The following is a 20,014-nucleotide window of genomic DNA, read 5'->3' on the forward strand; positions in this document are numbered from 1 at the left end:
AATTGTAATTCAATACGTTGTCTGTTTTAAGTGGAAGGAGAATCGGTTTTCCAACGGCGTGCTGTGCAAATTGCTCAACTGGTATAAACAATTTCTACAAAATTGACGGAATTTAAGTGAATTTTATTATGCAAATCATAATTATGCTCTTCTGTTTGCAAATCATTATTTCTCGTTTATTCTTCTTTATTGAAGTGGATGTAAAATTTTTTGCAATTACATAAATTAATTATTAATAAAATTTTAGTTGGAACATTTGAAAAAGAAAACAATGGCAAATTGATGACTTTTCGTTTTCTATTTTTCATTTCACTGTTTAATTTGAATATTAGGCTCGTTGGAAAAGTTATACGTATGAATCGATTACCGCAGAAAGTGCATCTATTTTCCACGATGTCAAATTACAAGTAATATAGAGGGGTGCTAAGATGTTTCTGTTTAAATGATTTCTTCTTTTCAGCTCAAGTGATTCGTTGTATTATACAGTATGTGTTCAGCTTGTGTCGACCGTTCGACGTAGCGCCTTTTTCGTTTTATTCAATTTTCCACGTGGTCCCATAAATTGTCTCATCTATTTGCATAAGGTAACGCATCAACATTTGCATAAAAGGTTTGCTTGATTTTTGCTTTTTCACTTGCAATTATAATTGAACGAAACTGAGCCAGTTTAATTCAAATTTCAGCTTAAGAAAGGGAAGAAATTTATTTTTTGAAATATTTATAACTTTTTTTTTAATTGAAATATCGAGAAAATGTGATGAAATAACAAGTCAAATAAATGATAATAATGAAGGTCAGTTTTCAGGTTTGTTCAGCATCTGATGAAAAAGAGATGTAAAAATGGCTTGGCATTGAAAAATCTAGGCAAACTTCTCCGTCCAAGCTGATCGATTGTCAAGTGTGATCACAAGATGTTGTCGCTTGGCAGAGCATCACACCATCATCTGCATGGAATTTTTGGTTAAAATGAATTTGGACAAACTGACTTATTGATTTTCTTCCACGCCCACCAGGCCGGGTTCAAGTTTTCAGTCCATGAATGATCTAAATTATGAGACGATCGTGTTGACAAATTGCTGTTCCGGCTAATTACAAGCAAGCATGTCACCAGTTATAAGGACTGATTGATTTATAAACGACAATATCCTCGTGTCATGATTCAGCTTACTAGCTTATGGTTGGCACACAATTGCACATAGTCGATCTCATTTCGTCACACATATTATTTCTTCTCCATCATGCTCACATCTCACAAACGGCGATCACAAAAATTGCTTAATTCTATTTTCATTTGCAAAAGTGAATTATTGTTTTCAAATGAATTTTCATTGTTTTCTAGAATTGCGGATATCCAATATTGTTGTAATCATCACCAGCAGCGATTTGTATTGTTGAAAGAAAATTTGCAAAAAAACTACAGAATAGAAAAAAAAGAACAAGAAAGGATCACCATATCAGCTGCATGAATGGAATATTGATTTACAGTTTGCTTGTTCTACTGTGCTCTGCAAGAGGTAAATGCATTGTTTTCATATTAGTTCGGCAAAAATGTGCACACACATCCACACAGTGCTTGTATTAAATTTAAAAAATGAAAGAAATATTTATTTCCTGCCAGCTCTTATTTTTCACAGTCACTTTCTACTGGATGTAATATTCAAATTATGAAATATTGTAATGTATAGCAGAAGTTTCCGTATTTAATTAAAAATATATATTCAATTTTACCAAATCCCAGTGAAATGTTGTCTTCAATTGCTTCACCATAATTAGCACTGTTCACAGAGATAAGCTTGTATTGTTTCCACGATTCGATGTATTGTCGCCTTTTGCTTGATAATCTTAATAATTTTTTTTCTCCTTCTTATTGATTTTCTAATAATAAGCTTTCTTTGTAAAACTTGATTAATTTTTAGTAAATTCAAATTCATGTAGATTATTATTTGAAATTAAAATTAAAAATGGCTAGACATTTCTTTAGATTATATATTAATTGGCTATGCAGAATAAAAAATAGACTGTTTCTTCAAATGAGTTCCAACTTTCAAAATACAGTTGAAATTTTCACTTCAAATCTTTTCTCTTTTCAAATAAACATACAAGCATATTACAAATAAAGCATGAAATTTTTGGTAAAAAACTTTCATAAAATGCAAAATAAATTGAATTATTTATTCTTTTTTGTTTTGGTAAGTTCCAATGATTGGTTGTCCTTTTCTATTGTGCAACAGTAGTGGAGAGGTGCAAATTGTTTTTTTTTAATTTTATAATTTTCTCGAAAAATTACCATTTGATTGTTTTTTATAAACGTATTATTTTTTCAATCACTGCTGAATGAATGAATGAATTTGAAAAAGCCCAATTGCAATCAAACGCAAACGCTAATCGCGAACGCGCTGAATGAACGAGATGAAACAGCACTGTGTATAATGTTAAGTAGAGGGGATTTGATTGAATAGACGCAAAAATTGGCATCTCAATTCATCTCAGGAAAATCTCAACTGGTAATGCATAAAATAAATCGATCTTCTCTTTATGCTCGGACTTGAATTTCTTCTCAGCTCGGAAAAGTGCATTCAAGTTTAGAAATCATGGGTGATGCTATGGTTAGTTCAATCCTCTCTTTGCCAGCTATTCTCTGTCAACTGTTCGATGGTAATTCAAATGCATATTATAAAGACAAATATTTTGTTTTTTTTTGTAAAAAATGGATAAAAAATTGTTTAATTAATCAATCAATCACTGTTGCAGCGTGCGCTAGATTGCAAGCACCACATTTCGGCACCCCGATGAAGGATGTGATGGCTCGGAAAAATGATAACGTTTCGTTCACATGCCAAGTTCGCAACATCGGACGGCATCTGGTAAATCAGTAATCTGCAACATTTTTTTCATTCATCATTTTATTTTGTTTAATATTAAAAAATTAATTTCCAAAAAATAATCAATTGCAACAAACAAACAAAGGTTGCCTTCGTTCGCACTGATCCGACAGTGTTGATTACTTGGCAGCAGCGAGTGTTTTTTGGAAATCAACAAAAATATAGTCTGGAGCAAGCCGATGAACATTGGATCTTGCACATCAACAATGTTCAGATGTCCGACGAAGGAATATACATGTGTCAAGTGAATACAAATCCAATGATTGCTCAGATTGCATCACTGACTTTGGAAAGTAAGCAAGTTTATTATTAATATAATCAAATTTGCAAAATTTTATATACAGGATAATATTTCATCATAAATTTGGGTGAAATGATTTTTTTGAAATTTCTGTTGGTTATATCTGCTCATTTCAGATTTTTGAAAAACAAAATTTCCAAATTGCACAAATATATATATTTAAGTCATATCAATGGGGTTATTGTTTTATATATATAGCAAACGTCTTTGCAAACGTTGCTAAGCAATAGTTTAATTATATTTAAAATCATCTATTTCATTTGAATTTTCTGTTCAATTTATAGTAGTAGTGGATTTTATAAAAATTAATTCCAAATTCACAAATCAAATATACTCTCTTAGAATACTGTGATCTTATGATTAGATGTGAAAATTTTTCTAATTGCACTTTCTGCTTTTGTTATTTGAAAATTTAATAGAAAATATTTATTTTAATGAAATGTAATTATTATTAGAAAGAATTGATGACATGATTCGAGTGAAATTACTTAATTTCACATTCCATTTTCTTAAATTAATAATATAATATGAATTCTATTAAAACAGTATTCAGTTTGAACATTGAAAAAAATTGTTTTTTTGTAAAACAATTTGCCAGCTTTATAGGCAGCTTTGGAAAACTGAAGAACAAGTTATTCAATTTGATTGAAATTTATTATAATTATAAAAATTTTTCATGTTCAATAAATTTCCCTTGCACCAGTTGCAAACAGAAAGACAATGGTGTAGTACTTAGCGTTCGCTGTTGAGATCACCATTGTATGTGTTGTTTGTCTCTAAAAAGAAAATTGATCTATCTACACAAAGGGTCGATAGAAAATGTGAAAGCTTTATGTGCACGGTCAATCACAATAAGATAGATAAATAGATGTTGTTAATTAATCTATGCATTATTTGTATTAATAAAAAACAAACAAACAAACAAACAAACAAATAAATGAAGACAATACATTCGAACAGTGATGGTGATATATGGATTTGGTGAAAATTATGCCGCATAATTTTGTTTTGCATTCAGAGCCGCCAAAAATAAATAAGAACAAAACAACACATGATCTTATTGTGAAAGAAGGATCCAACGTGTCGTTCGCATGCGCAGCAGATGGAAATCCGAAGCCAGATTTAAGCTGGAGAAAGAGAAACGGACCCGTCATTCAGACCAACGAACCGGAAGGTTTTGGAGGCATGGTTGCAATTTGTTATTTTTAATTTTTCATGACAACTTAATAATAGTAATGCAATTTTACAATAATTTCAGAAAGCATCATTTATAAAGAGAATTTTACAATTTTCAACGTGCACCGTTCGCACATGGGTGAATACATTTGCTTGGCAAGCAACGGCATCCCACCGGATGAATCGTGGACGCTGAAATTGCACGTACATTGTAACAATGCGAGATGTTTTAGTTTTTCAGCCACAAAAAATGACTATTTATTCAATTTAATGATGTTTTAGTTGCGCCGGATATTATTTCTGCCCCGTCAGTAAAAGCGAAGAAAACAGCAACTGCCCGATTGTCCTGCTTTGTCGAGGCGTGGCCAAAGCCGACATTCATGTGGAAATTTGAAAATCAGTTTATTCTAGCTGAAAATTACAAATATCACGTGGTGAATATGATTTCTTTTTTTTATTTCAATTTTTCAAAATTATAGACAACAAATAAAAATGATGTTTGTTTGTTTTTTTTAAATATTTTAAGGAAACTTTGAGCAATTTTTCATTTCCATTTCAATATCAAGCAATTTTGAGTGTTAATTTTCTCGAAAAAGCCGACTTTGGCGTTTATCGGTGCGAAGCATTCAACGAACACGGCAAAAGGACCGCTGCAATTTTGCTCGAGGGTCGGCGAGAGAATGGAGTTCAGTTTGTTGTTGAAATTTGCATTTTACAAGTATTCATTTCAGAAATATCACTCGTCTATTCGGCAATTTCACACGAACCCGATGTGAGAGTTGTGCAGGAGCTGCGCGTAGAACAGAAGAACACTGACAGCAAAGAAAATGAATCCGTTGAAACGGAAAATGGAATTTCACTCAAAAATGATCATCGAAACGGTGGTTGTGCAAATTTGCATTCATCACTGGTTTATTGTTATTTAATCGTATTACTCCTAGCTAATGAGGTGAGCAATAATAATTGTCTGTTTTAACAAATTATCTGAAGCGATTCGAAAGAAAACGCCATCAACGTATGCAAATTGTCTAATTTTATGCTTTGCTGTTTCAACTATCAAAAAGAGAACAGAATAGAAATTTTTTAAGTGTAAAAAATCATTATATATATATATTATCCATGTGGCATATAATTAACACTGTAGCTAACAATTTTGATTTTGACTGAAGAACATGACGAAAAAGAGCAAAAATTGTTTGCAAAATATTTTCTTGATGCTCTTTCTTCATTCTGATTCAGAAGTAAATAAATAAATAAATGAATATATATATATATATTGTGGGCTTTTCGAATAAAGTTAACATTTGTTTTTTTTCATAATTTTAGTGATTTACTTGAACAACTATTTTGCAGAAAAATTGCATCGAATAAAATTAGAAACAATCCAAGCAAAAAAGAGCTCAATATTTCAAGAAGTTTTGCGCAATCAATCAGTGACAGAGGTAACGCAAGTAAGGTATTCTAAAAAAACAAAAACAAGGATCATTTTCTTGAAGAAGTAAAATTTTCAGAGTTTGTTAAAATTACACAGCAAGGTAGACTTTGTTTTTTACATATAGCTCAAAATGGTGGTCATAGGATTCTGTGAATAGGAGGATTCTTTGACCAAATGGTATCCTTTTTTTATTGGGTAGGACGATAATGGAACGGATGTTCTGAGGAAACCATTGGCAAATCTGGTGAATGGAGATTCAGCTGAACTTGATATCGCTTTCCGGCAATTTCAATTTCATAAACTGCATACTTGTCCAGTACGTAATCTGCAGCTTCGTCAGCCGTTCTCATGCCATTGATATTGATATAACCCAACGATACCTGAACGAACGACGAAGAGAAGCATTTTCCACTGCTTTGCACGCACCGCACAACAAGCAAATATATACTTACTTGACAACCAATTGTAAACGCATATGCGGTACTTGTTGTAAAGCCGCAAAAGTCACCGTTGCGATAAATCGGTTCGTTGCCAAATGGCCAAGGATCACGTCGCATGTCGTGCCCAAGAAACAACAGTTGAACAAACAAGCGCCTAGGGCACATTTGCATTTCTTCCAACAAAGCGTCCTTGCCGATGAAGTCTTTGTTGAAATCGACCCGGAAACTGCGGCCACACTCGTTCGGTGTCGTCATCCAGTCGATGTCCACACCCCAGCGTACATAGAATTTTTCAATTCGCAAAGAATTGAACGCATAATTACCTGCCAACTGCACATCGTAACTCTGGCCACAGGTTCTCAGTTGTTCAAATATGTATTGTGCAAACTGAAAAGATTCATTTGATCAAATCCAATCAACAACAACAACAACAACAACAGTTACAAGCAAATACGAAAATATTGCCCTTCTGAAATGTGCAATTTGAAATAAATTTCAAAAATTGTGCAATTCGGGTTGAAAAGAGAAAACTCACTTCATTCGGACAGTGAAGTGTCCATCCCAATTCACCGCAATGGGTCACTGACACTGCTCTAATCCCGCTTACACATCCAATGTTGATCTTCTGAAACAATAAAAACAGATCCATCAATGTGATCTGTGCATTGGAATAAATAACCGATCGTCTAACTCTGCAACTGAAACTGGCGAAGCTTGACAATGGTTCATCGGTCAACTCTTGCATAAGCATTCTTGATGCTGGTCCCAGAATGCAAAGCGTCGTGTATTTCGAAGTCACATCGTGTATACTTGTTTGGTCTTCAGCAGTCAGATGACGCTGCATCCATATTCTAAGCCTTGTCTGTTGATCCGGTGCGGCGGTCATGAAAAATCTACAATATACACTGATCACATAGAGTAGAACTGTTACAACTGCCAAATCAACTGATCCAATTACTCATATTGACCAAAGCGGTTCAGTGTACAGTCGGCAACATAGCCGCCCTTGTAATTCTGTATGCCAGTAAAGATTGCCGAACCAATCGGCTGGTCAACATTTGCCGAGCACATCTTCTGCAAGAAATATATGACACCATAATCTTGGCCCTGAAAAAGAATTCAACACTTCATACGAACTATCTCCACCCAATCAAACAAAGGTAAACGTACTTTAACTTCAAATTTAGATAAATATGACATTTCCATTATAGCCACTTTTTCACGACAAGCACGATATTCGACGGCCACGTGATCAAACCATTCAGGCTTACCGAGAGGAAAACTTTCACCACACTTCATCCACGGCACATCTGCATCAATACAAAATGCACTACAGTACGTGGAAAACGTACCGGCGTCTCATCTCACCTCCTTTTGAAAAGTATAACACTTGTTCAAAGCCCATCACCTCGCCAAAAACCCCACCGGCTTCTTTCAGTTCTTCATGCAGAGGCGACAATCGCAATCGACGTACTGAAGACCATTCATAAAGCGGGTTGAAATTGCTGAACACGGACCCTGCATGAGAGGTACGTGAATGGAATAAAAAGACATTATTGAAATATCCTATAATCATTCCGTTGCATACCAGCAACCTCTGTCGCCCTCTGAAAAATGTAATGCTTGTTACAGTGCAACAGTATAAATCGACCGACATCAAATTTGTCAACGTCCAATTCCGGCTCAATACCACAAATACGTTGGGCCAAAACTTTAGATAGACCAGGTGCCATTGTTGTCACCAGACCATTCATACCCGTCAAGCAGTAATAATTTGGTACCTAAAGCAAAATGACAAAAACAAAAAAAATCCAATGTGTTCTGAAAATACTTACGCTTGGTAGCGCGCCAACCACGGGCAAACCATCTGGTGTAAAAGCTTCACCAATAACAAACTGTCTAGCTACTGGCAAATTCAGGAGAGCTGGAAAGCGTTTTGCTAACTTTTCCAGTACGTGTACTGTAATAACGAAAAAAAATTATCAAAATAAAACCTGCTGTGAAGAAAAAGCAAAGTCTCAAACCGAAAAAGTCCCACTGTTCTGGTAACTGGGAACCTTCAGCGCCGTACAGCAGCAGACTATCTTCATTGTCCAACTTGAAGGCATGCTTATCAAAGCCACCACAAATCAAATATCTACCACTGTGCGAAACGTAAACATTCAAATCAACATCATGCACAACTGAAACGATTTACACATCATTCAATTAAATTTTTTTTGCTTTTTAATTTTTCACATTCTATTCAAAAAACTGTATTGTCGATCAAAGGTAAAAATTACTTACCCGTAGATGGAAAAGTGTATATGCCTTCTGCTTCCAGAACGACAGAATTGTAAAATAGTGGATGCAATGGAAACTGCTTGATAGCTGGGTCAACATCATGGCCGAAGAAACCGCCCGAAAACTAAAATAAAGTGCACAAACTTTAGCTTCACCAAAAACACTGACCAACTATAGTCACTGACCGCACCAGCAGCATCGACGAATGCATCACATTCGACGAAACCATAATCCGTTTCCGCCCCAACAACTCGACATTGATTGTCCATCTTCACAAAACGCACTGCACAATTTTCTACAATATCCACACCTAAAAATAATACATATGAATACAAATACACACACACACACACACATATACATATACCGCATACCTGTTCGATTTATCATCGAAGCTAAAACATGAGCCGATGCATATTGATTAACTCGTACATCATCAAGCAGCAAAGCAGCCTTAAAAATTCAAATTAAAACAAAACAAATAACTTCACTTTCAATATTTATTGCTTTAGTTTCGCCTATTTGACATTCTTTGTCCAACTTTTTCAATTCTTCCGGAGAAAGAAAACGTCCATTGAAATTGGATGCTCTAAAAGATTCACTTGCAATCATAACATTAAAATAAACTGACATAACCCATTAACTTAGCTATAGAAAGAATACGTTTGAGCTGCAACGTTGTTGCTTCTGTGCTTGCTACTAGCATTCTTGACCATTCACTATAGCCTATTGAAAATAAACAAACAAATAAACAGTAATTTAATTGAGCAACTTGCAAACTGAAAATCACTTTCACCTGCAATATCCTGCTGTTTGGATAAATAATTGTAAAAGTCATCGGCAAAATGAACCAAGTCCAACATTCCGTGAGATCGCCAAGTTTGATTAGCTAGCAAAAGTCCGCTGCTAAGCATTGTTGCACATTTCGATAATCTATTTCACATTTTGGTACAATTAATTATTACAATTACTTTTAATGTTAATAAATACTGTTCACAATAACCTGCATCGAAATTATAAAACGTTTCAAAAAAATGTTGCATGCTTTAATGTAATGAATAATTTTTATCCTGAAAATCAAAAACTGAAATACCAAAGCTCATTTTACAATCATTTAAGCATTTTAAATACTTATTTTATATAATTCTTCAAATTTAAACATTATTTTAATTAAGGAACACATAAGATAACCAAAAAATTATAATGAAGAGAATATGAATAGAAGTATTTATTTGAACTTGATTATTCTGTTATTGTATTAATGTGCAAAGGCAGTCAAAATCAGTCAATGAAAGGAAAGAAGTATGATAGAGAAAAAATTATAAAATTTCATGTGTTAAATTTAATATAATGAATTAAAATAAAAAGTGATTATTATTTGAATATGTACCTTGAATGATTTGTTATGGAAAATACCACTATATTTTGTGAAATTAAACGTGAAACTTTTAACAGTTATAGTGGAATTTTGCAATATGTTAAATCATCTGCTTCTTATAATTTCTGTTTTGTTTATTACCCTATGCAAAACCTGTGCAATGCTTCCAATGCATTTTCAAAGCAGCAAATGAAATCAAGCACTTCTGCTGATGCTGTTTTAAAAATTCCATTAAAAGTCATTTGAATAAGATTTATCAGTTATTTTTCAGTTAGAACGGAATCGTAAATATTCGAAAAAATCAAATATACTAACCTGTTCCTTTCCAATAATAAAATTTTATGCTTTCCAATCGCAGACAAATGATAGGCCAAGCACAAGCCGGACAAACCTCCACCACAAATCAACACATCTACTTTTTCGGGAAATTCAATCAAATCTTCATATTCATACGATCGAAATGGAAGATCGGACATAGATAGATTTAACTCATTTACTGACAAGCCAGATGTAAATTGACGGAAGCATAGTCTCGGACTATATGCGTTCTTCACCATTAACATAAACTTTGAATTTGCAGCACGCAAATAATGCAAAGATAGCATTATTTTAAAATAATTCTGAAAACGCTAAAAGATATTTTTACAACTTTAAGAACTAATTAAAAATGTAATGCAGGTATTTTGCGAACAATTTTGTTAAAGAACTTTAACAAGTCGAACGGTCAAGATGCTGAAAGCATACAGAACTTTGCAAAATATTTAAAACGCATAACTTGCAAAAAAACACTGTACAAAGTTTACGGTACATGTACTTATATTCAAGAGTAATTAAAAAATGAATACATCTATTAAATTATTCTTAAAAAACAATTTGGTAAATTTATTTATATTTTCCAAATGTTCATGCAGTTTAATAATTAGTGATATTTTTATTATCTGAAATATACCATAGTTTAAAAAATTCAATGCAAAAGCATTAAATTAAAACAATAACATCTCTCACCATGTATATCTAAATGTTTGTGTTATGCAAAAGCAGCAATTTTTTATAAAAATAATGTTAAAGCTTTGCATCACAAATTTTTCTCTTTTTTAATATGGAAGTTCATTTCTATGTTTTTTTAATTTATAACTATGGGATTTTTCAGTGGTGTCATTTTTTACTTTTATTTCATTGTTATTGTTTGGATAAAAGATATTTACACATTTCTTAGCTGCTCAGTGCATAAATGTTTCTGATTTTAAGTTTTCATTGCTAAATTCTATATTTAAAAAGAATAAAAGTAGATGCTGGAACTATTTAGTCATAAGAAATAACCTGCAAAAAATTAAATAAATTTCCAGTCATTTGTTTAGTAGCTAATTAATTATTCTAAATTTTGAATTGTTTTTAAACAAATAGTCACGCATGTCTTTCTCAATATATTTCATATTTATAAAAAACAGCATTGTAAATATTTAAATAAGATTTGAACCTTTGAGAATTTCCTACAGTATGCCATTTCTTAACTTTGAAGTAAAAATTCTTTGATAGTAATATTATATTGTTGTTAATTATATGATCCCAATATTGTTAATTATATTATAGTTAATTATTAATTATAATTATATTATCGGCATATTATATCATCTCTGATTGACATCACGTCTTTTCCGAAACTATATTAAAGTATACACGCGATAGGGGAATTTTTCACTAGTCAAATATATAATTTTTTCATCATTCTTTGTCGTATAATTAATTTAATAAAGACGTTTATATATTTAATACATTGTATTACATTTAATTATTGTTGGCATATATTACTTTTCAGTTAATTTTCATTTCATGCATGCATTGATATATATGTTCCGTATATGTGTAATTATTTATTTTTATTTATTTGCTCTAAGGCAGTTTCAATGTCTGGCCGAAGTTTGAAATATGCAGATATATATATAAAATCCGCTCGTCGTGCGCTCCGAACACCACGTGTTGGAAGGCCCTGGAGAACTCGCAAGCTTCTTAATCTTACAGCCTTTTTTCGAAACAGGCATATTTGATTTTTTATTTGTTAATAATTTGTTTTGCTTTTATAAGCAATTTAAAAGCAAGCAGTTTTTTTGTTTATGTAATTTTTATATATTTGGGAAAATATGATATTTTGCAAATTTCTTAAATTAGGTTTTATGAGATTGATCGATGGTACAAAGCACGCATTGAAAAGCCGATTGTCTATCCGCAGCTGTATGTGATTCAACCGGAGAAGCATCTCAAAACTCTCGAAGAGCGCATGAAAGGTGATCCGCGATTTTTTAATTTTTGATTAAACAATTTTTACTGTAGTGAATTTTACTTTGTTGAGCCTATTTACATATGCGTAGCAATTATAAATGGCTGTGCGATGAAGGAAGCATAATAATGACAATAATTTCGTTTTTATTTTTTATAATTTCAATGTCAGAATTGCAAACTGTTGACCATCAGAAAATTAATATTGGCTTTCATTATGAATATTCGATTCCATCAGCTTCCACATTGAATGCGGCTGAAAAAGCGGAACTGGAACAAGAAGCCCGTTTGCGGAAATGTACCATTGTTATTCATTTTGTGATATCAACTTTTTTGAGGATAATTTTACTTAAAGTGAAACTCGATTTGGAAACAATTGAAGAAGAGAACAGCCAAGGGAGCGAACCAATGCTTGTTAAACAGATGGCCGAACATTATGGCATTTTCAGAGATCTGTTTCACAGTATGGTGTACTTTTATCCAATTGTTCCTTTGAAAATATTATTTCCCATCGACAATGAAACAGCATATCGTGTTTATTATGGCAATATTTTAAAGCCCAAAGAAGTTAGTTTTACATGAATTTATGTAGATTTTAATTTTCATCATCCATATTTTTGTTTTTCAGGTGAAGTCTGCTCCGTTGGTAAGTTTCAAAGCTGAGCCGAACACTTATTGGACTTTGATGGCCGTCAATTTGGACGGTAATGCGTACGAAAACGACACGGAAGTGCTGCATTGGTTTGTGTCAGTGAAAAGGATTAACTTTTTGATTTCTGATTCTTGCTCTGCAAATTTTATTATTTTTGTTTTAGTTGCAACATCGAAGCTGGTCAACTGGAAACCGGCGAAGTAATTTCTCCTTATCTGCAGCCGTTGCCTTTTCGTGGTACTGGCCTTCACAGAGTTGCTTTTCTGTTGTTTAAGCAGACTCATCCCTTCTTGGAACACTTGTCTGAATTCAAAGAGACAATCAAGGCGTAAGCAGCGTTTTTATGAATGGTTATGTATTTTTTTTGAATTAATCTCGCTAATTGAGGATCTATTTTCTAGGGACACGCTTGCCGGAAGGTCTTTCAGTGTTTCTAGATTTTACAAACGTTTAGAAGACGTTATTACACCGGCTGGTTTAGCATTTTGCCAATGTGAATGGGATTCTTCTTGTACTGCATGTTTTCATGACATTCTAAGTTGGAATTTGATTTTTCAACGTTAGCACGAGATAATTTAACATTTTATTTTTTTCAACAGATATGAAAGAGCCGGTGTATAAGTACCAGTGGCCTGCACCATATATTCCTCCGCAAGAATATATTCCAGAAGAACCGCAACCATTTAATGAGTATATTTTTTAAAATTTACTTTAAGTACAATTAATTAATTGAACAAATATTAATTATTGATTAGATATTTGGATAAATACCGAGATGTTGAAAGTATTGAAAAACAGCTGCTGATGAAACGCTTATTGCGCTCGTCAGCATTTCAATGTGATCCTGAAATGCCGAAATATCCGAACATATTCTACAAAGAGGAGAAATTGACAGTTCCGTCTTGGCTTATGCTGGAGCGATACAAGGAAAATTTAGGTCTCGGAAAATACAGCAGCATATATAAGAACCCAATCGATTAGTGACCAACAGGTGAATTAGGTAATTATTTATAGCTTTGAATAAAATGGTCCTTGGTCAGTGCCACTTATTGGGAATTTTTAAAAGTGATGTTATGTATGGAGAGAAATAATTAAAGTTGCAGTTTCAAAATTCAGAAAATGTATTGGCATATAGGGACGGTTCTGTCAGTGGAAGCAAAAATTTTGCCCAAATACAGATGCCAATGAGTGTGCAAACAATAACAGTTACGCGCATCCATCGTTTTTGCAACATGAAGTACATTCTCAAATCTGGTAAGCCGATGAAGTTGCAGAACACATGACAAAGGTATACGGCAGCGAAGTGATCTGTCAGATATGAGAGAAAGAAAAATTAAAAACATCTTTACATAATAACAGAACATTAAAAAAATGTTCAAATTTGTGCTTACAAGTTCTCAGATAGATGAATGTGGTGTAAACACCGAAGATGTATGTCAGGACTAATCGTTCAGCTGATTGTTAAAGAAATTATTATTATATATGCATTATTGGGATTAAAATTGAAATAATGTACAATTTACGATGAGCGCTTTGCGCCAGTCATTGTAGAAATCAAGTTGGTCGAAAGCATGGTGCATGTGCGCAATGGAAAAGTACACCGGTATAAATAGCATGGCTTGTAATGGTCGAATAAATGACATCATCATGCCCACCATACAGCATCGAAATACAATTTCTTCGCAAGCAGGTGCCTAAATATTGCATGGAGGTGTTGATGATTTTTCTGTTTTTATTACTTTTTGAAACTTACAAGTAAGACGTAGCGATAGAATTTTACAGAATTTTTCATTACATTATGGTTCTGTTTCGACTTTTCTGAAGAAGAAAAAATTAACAGAATTAACCGTATGAAAAGACTCTTCAAAGTAACAGTTTTACATACTTTGAAGATGATTAAACAGCAGTAGAACGATCGGTCCTAAGGCTAAAATCTGAAAAAAGGAATGACTTCAAAAGAAGTGGCTTTACAATAAAATTTACGAATAACCATTGTAAGGAGAAGAGGAAAAATAGTTGCAGCAAAAATGCCGTTGATACGCAGGCCAAGAAACTGAAGTGGATTTACATTCTAAAAAATAAACAATGAAATAGAATTGCATGAATTAAAAGTTGAAAAATCAGTTGCTAACCTCTGGTCTCCAATGCTGGACTATTACTGTAGCGAAAATACAAGCCAGCGCCGCACCTGAGTATCGTTCTATCATTATGGATGAATATTCTCTGAATGGAAAATGTTATGATAATTTTTTTTTTCAGTTATAGGTACTCTAATCGCCAGCCTACTTGTCTGGGTTATTTTTATCTGACGATCGAGTAAATGAAACAAATATCAATGGAGTTATATGTAAGTACAAAACAGCTTTCCAGTACATAAGCGACATGATTTGTTGTTTCTCGTAATAACAAGAACCTAAAATAACATTCTGTACCACATGATTAAAATTAGAAATTAATGTTCTTACTTAATTTAAGGCATATATTTACTCCTTGGTGCAGAGGCACTGCAATCATGGTAATTTAAACATGTATTATAATACTTAATATATGTAAACCAATAAATGTAAATAAATAAATAGTAGCGAAGAATTTGATAACGAAAGAAGGAATAGAAGAATTCTTAAATAAGAAGAAGGATGTATTACTCTTAATACATTTTAGAAGTAGTACATCATCGATATTAATATAATTGAAATTTAAAATTGTGATGTGATAAGGAAATGCACTGTGATCTTATAAAAACACTTGCTTTTGCTGAGTAAAATATTTTTAAATAATGTTTATCTGAAACAAGTGTAAAAAGAGATTCATTTTACACCTTCAATTTGCATGCGATTTACTCACCACAGTTCCCTAATGCGTATAATTGTTTCTCAGCAACACTCTTCTTAACTTTACGTTTCCATAAACTACTTATTATCATATGATAGTGCGTTTGCAGGGTTAATTCAGGGCAAATGATGTTATTGTGCAATAGGTTGAAAATAAAATAAGGTTAAAACCAGGGGGGAAGAGGTAACATCAAGAATATTAAAAGAAATATTTATCAAATTTTGATTGGGTAAGTCAAGCATTATATGTGAATTTAAATTAAAATAAATTTAATTTTTTAAAGTAATTTTATTTCACTTTTACTTGAGCATAATTAGACTGCTTGTAGTATATTTCACTTGTCATTACCTGAATTGTACAAGCGGAAACATTAGAAGAGTGATAACTTCTAATAACATTCCCAATATTAAATATATATAAGAAAACGACATATAAAGAATGATATCTAAAGGCGCAAAAAAATTGCATAAAATTCTTAGATTTGATCAAGTAGTCCCTGGCAAAAAATACACATAAGCAGGGTATTTTTAATGATTATTTCTATTTCAAATTCATAGACTGAAATTTAAAGAAAGAAATGCATTTGCGTTCATTTATTTTGGACTATTCATATTTAAAATGCTTTTAAGCAGATACTGATGACCGCATACTTTATGCAGATTTCAGTGGTTACTTCTATGCATGCAAATATTCAGAAAGTGCACTAAACAGTGTCTATAATATTGCCTCTCTGCACAAGTCTCAACTATTCTTATGTTTTGTTAAATTACTGTGTAACATCCTTACCATTTTTGGGGGGAGGGATCAATATTAATAATTTAACGAATACATTAGTTACGAAAACTTTTTTAAATGCATTACCGAAATTTATTTTCATATGAATTTATTTTACTTGCGGTTATTGATATTTCTTAGTTTCTGGTTATAACATAAATATCATTGTATTTATAATTCATCTAATCTGTCCTTTTATTTGAGCTCAGAATTTTTGCTATTACATCTTGAATTTCATTTCTATTCTATTAAAACGCATTTAAAGCTGACATTGATGAAATGTATGTTGTTTTATGTTTATTTATTTTTCCATGTAGTTTTGCAATGAATTTTTTATTCTTTTTCATGCTGATATTGCCGTCGGTGAGTTGATCTTCTCAGTTACTGCACTATTTATGTATATATATATATAAATACTTTTGTGATGTTGTGAAAATTTGATCTTTTTCATATGAGAATTTGGTTCAACTGTTTGCTAACTGCCCACTGAGCCGCGGCTTGTCATATAGGACAGAGAGGCCCTGTACGACAGGATTTGGAGCCGCCTATCATGAACTGTTACGCAGAAGCAACACTGAAGCGCAGAGTAGAACCTCCGAATGCCTGCCAGGAGGGTGCGCTTCCAAATTGCATGTTCGCTGATGTACAGGGAAGATGGCCATCACGTGGTTGTGAATTGTTTGTTTGATTTGGGGTAGCAAAGCACTTTCATCAGAAAGGGTATAGTAGACGCCCTTGGACTTACAGGACAGTGCGAGACGGTTACCCTCGTGACCATCAGAGACCAAAAGAGGGGAAAATGGCGGATGAGAAGAGTTGGCTTTTTGCTTGGAATCGACAACGATTCTACCTTACGTCGCCTACACGTGCTTGCAACACCGAAGATCTGTTTGAGAGTCCAGCAGACTGCGGCCGATCCGGAAGGGTGGCAGCATTTGACAGCGCTTAAGCTGGCTGACCAGCTGCAAAAGCATCCTGTCATAATTGATGTGCTGATTGGGCTGGTCATTATTTTGATACTTCGCCATATTACTAATATCTGTAGAATAATAGTGTGCCGTGATTGAAGAATTTGCTATTTTCCTAGCAGTGGAGGACGTTCATAATCATAACAGATTGTTTGAAAGTTATTCATCATAATTTCGAACAGATACAAAATTTGCATCTCAACAAAGAGAAAATAATTACTTTTCAAATTGGCATTTTTCATTTATTTTGTATCTGTTTAAAAGTATCGTGGAAAATGGACAATGGAATTAGCTAGTAACATATACACTATACCTTCTTTTATGGAAGGAACGCTGTTTCATAATATTGAGACGCATATTTTTCCCATTGATCCATGTTCTGTATAATTGTGGCACGTTGCATAATATTTTTAGTTTATTAATTATAGATCATTTGATGGGAAATTTTGAAGTAGAATGTTCAAGCGCATTGCAAATACACCTCAAGACAGAAAATATTAAATATTGTGAATGATTTTTTTGCCATTTCATTTTCAATTTTCAATTCAACAAGCAATATTGCTGTTCAATAATCATTAATTTCTGCGAAAAAAAACGTAATAGTTGTACGTGATTACTTTGATAAAAACAAACATTTCATGGAAGGCGGGCTCCATTACCATCTTTTTTATGTATTCAGCTTCTGATTCATAGCAGAAGTATGCCTATTTGAATTTACTTTCCCTAAGTAACAACGATGCAATGGTGATATGCATAATTAGTACAATACGCTGTTCCCCAGGGTGAACAATCATTACAAATCATACGTAATTAAATAAATTCACAATTCATTTCAAACTATTGGGCTCATGGACGGTATTTATTCGAATCTTCAAAGGTATCCAGCAGTTTGTACGGTGAAACTTATTCCATGCTTCTCAGAAACTACGGCTTATAGCAAAATAATTTTATGATTATTACAATAAATTGTGCGCCAATTAAAGGTATGTAAATTTTTAATAACACGCAATCTGTGATTTTTTGAGAAATTTGATAAATTTTCCGGTTTGAGCATTTGAAATTTATAGAAGAAAATGACTTGCATATTGCACGAAAATAGCTTTCTAATGTATTAATTTTGGATAATTAATATTTCTGAATTGTAATAAATCAAAAATATTCAGTGAAAAAAGATTTTATTTTTGAAAGCTTCTGTAGTTTAAATGAAAATCAGGAACAATTCTTATTAAAATAAGTTCCTTTTAATGGGTGAAAAAATTCATAGTTTTGATGTAAAAATTAAGGGAACCATTCGATATTTCCATTTATTTAACTAATATTCTTAATTCCTTTTTATTTCGACTTTGTTATAATTTTATTTTAAGTTTACCTTTTTTGCATATCTCAACAAATACCGAATCAGAAGCTGTCGGTATAATTTTATAACAGTTAGCAAATCATTCTCTACCGATATAAATTAGTTGCCTTAATTTTTGGAGAAAAAAATTTTTCTCGAAAATTGCAAAATTTCATGCGCTATAGACTTGGTTGTTTTTACGAAAATCGGCGAAAAATATGTTTTCAAAATTTGGAGTTTTTTTGATCGTTATGGTTTTCTGTTGACAAAATATATTGTTTTCTAGCATTTCAAAAGAAACTACACAGCAGTTGTGGAATAAATGGCCTCTAAAGTTGTTTGTTGCCTATCTTAATACATAGAGAATTTGCCCATCAGAAACCCTCTTTCAACCGAAGCAGAGACTGCCAATCTGTGCACATGAAACATTTTTGACATCGAATCTGTTACATTTACACTAATTATTTCTTTTTTTTACGATTAATAGAATTGAATTATCGAAATTGTTGCTCTTAAATAATCATTAATTTCTGCGAATAAAAGCGTAAGCGTTGTGTTTACTTTGCTAAAAAGCAAACATTTCATGGAAGGCGGGCCAGATTACCATCTATTTCATGTACTCAACTTCTGATTAATACCAGACGCATGCCTATTTGAATTTATTATCCCTAAGTAACAACGATGCAATGGTGATTTGCATAATTAGTACAATATGCTGTTCCCCAGGGTAAACAATCATTACAAATCATACGTAATTAAATAAATTCACAATTCATTTCAAACTATTGGGCTCATCCACGGTATTTATTCGAATCTTCAAAGGTATCCTGCAGTTTGTGCGGTGAAACTTATTCCATGCTTCTCAGAAACTACGGCTTATAGTAAAATAATTTTATGATTATTACAATAAATTGTGCGCCATTTAAAGGTATGTAAATTTTTAATAACACGCAATTCTGTCGATTTTTTGAGAAATTTTGATAAATTTTCCGGCTTTGGAGCATTTTGAAATTTATAGAAAGAAAAATGACTTGCATATTGCACGAAAATAGCTTTCTAATAGTATTAATTAATGGATAATTCATATCCTCTGAATTGTAATAAATCAAAAATATTCAATGAAAAAAAGATTTTAATTTGAAAGCTTCNTGTAGTTTAAATGAAAATCAGGGAACAAATCTATATAAAATAACTTCCTTTCAATGGGTGAAAAAACTTCATAGTTTTGATGTAAAAATTAATGACACCATTCGATATTCCCATTTGTTTCATTTATATTCTTA

General features: G+C 32.6%; 5 protein-coding genes across 5 annotated transcripts; 3 read left to right on the top strand and 2 right to left on the bottom strand.

Annotated features, from left to right (window-relative positions):
- The first annotated feature begins 2,591 nt into the window (after positions 1–2,591).
- On the top strand, positions 2,592–5,593 carry Tsp_08634 (putative immunoglobulin domain protein). Its single transcript, XM_003373860.1, has 8 exons — positions 2,592–2,655; positions 2,752–2,864; positions 3,097–3,175; positions 4,202–4,357; positions 4,442–4,570; positions 4,642–4,793; positions 4,886–5,308; positions 5,504–5,593. Exons 1-8 carry the CDS (start codon positions 2,592–2,594, stop codon positions 5,591–5,593), a joined length of 1,206 nt encoding a protein of 401 aa, XP_003373908.1.
- A 389-nt stretch (positions 5,594–5,982) lies between these two features.
- Tsp_08635 (putative FAD dependent oxidoreductase) lies at positions 5,983–9,431 on the bottom strand. The gene is made up of 12 exons (XM_003373861.1): positions 9,314–9,431; positions 8,703–8,827; positions 8,521–8,641; positions 8,229–8,417; positions 8,070–8,194; positions 7,873–8,015; positions 7,603–7,841; positions 7,405–7,544; positions 7,193–7,341; positions 6,770–7,127; positions 6,247–6,621; positions 5,983–6,174 (listed from the first exon to the last, which is right to left on the bottom strand). The coding sequence occupies exons 1-12, from the start codon at positions 9,429–9,431 to the stop codon at positions 5,983–5,985; spliced, it is 2,274 nt and encodes a 757-aa protein (XP_003373909.1).
- Positions 9,432–10,567: 1,136 nt separating this feature from the next.
- Positions 10,568–13,802, top strand: Tsp_08636 (phosphatidylethanolamine-binding protein). The gene is made up of 10 exons (XM_003373862.1): positions 10,568–10,573; positions 11,791–11,871; positions 12,072–12,177; positions 12,342–12,455; positions 12,525–12,736; positions 12,798–12,916; positions 12,985–13,149; positions 13,223–13,359; positions 13,421–13,511; positions 13,577–13,802. Exons 1-10 carry the CDS (start codon positions 10,568–10,570, stop codon positions 13,800–13,802), a joined length of 1,257 nt encoding a protein of 418 aa, XP_003373910.1.
- A 264-nt stretch (positions 13,803–14,066) lies between these two features.
- On the bottom strand, positions 14,067–15,335 carry Tsp_08637 (CAAX amino protease family protein). Its single transcript, XM_003373863.1, has 8 exons — positions 15,287–15,335; positions 15,108–15,234; positions 14,954–15,044; positions 14,812–14,892; positions 14,707–14,755; positions 14,575–14,639; positions 14,345–14,515; positions 14,067–14,129 (listed from the first exon to the last, which is right to left on the bottom strand). Exons 1-8 carry the CDS (start codon positions 15,333–15,335, stop codon positions 14,067–14,069), a joined length of 696 nt encoding a protein of 231 aa, XP_003373911.1.
- Positions 15,336–16,977: 1,642 nt separating this feature from the next.
- Positions 16,978–17,909, top strand: Tsp_08638 (putative hydrogenase expression/formation protein HypC). The gene is made up of 4 exons (XM_003373864.1): positions 16,978–17,105; positions 17,143–17,431; positions 17,481–17,553; positions 17,824–17,909. Exons 1-4 carry the CDS (start codon positions 16,978–16,980, stop codon positions 17,907–17,909), a joined length of 576 nt encoding a protein of 191 aa, XP_003373912.1.
- The last annotated feature ends 2,105 nt before the right edge of the window (positions 17,910–20,014 follow it).

This window comes from Trichinella spiralis (assembly GCF_000181795.1).
Source record: "Trichinella spiralis strain ISS 195 chromosome Unknown Scfld6, whole genome shotgun sequence".
Lineage (NCBI taxonomy): Eukaryota > Metazoa > Nematoda > Enoplea > Trichinellida > Trichinellidae > Trichinella > Trichinella spiralis.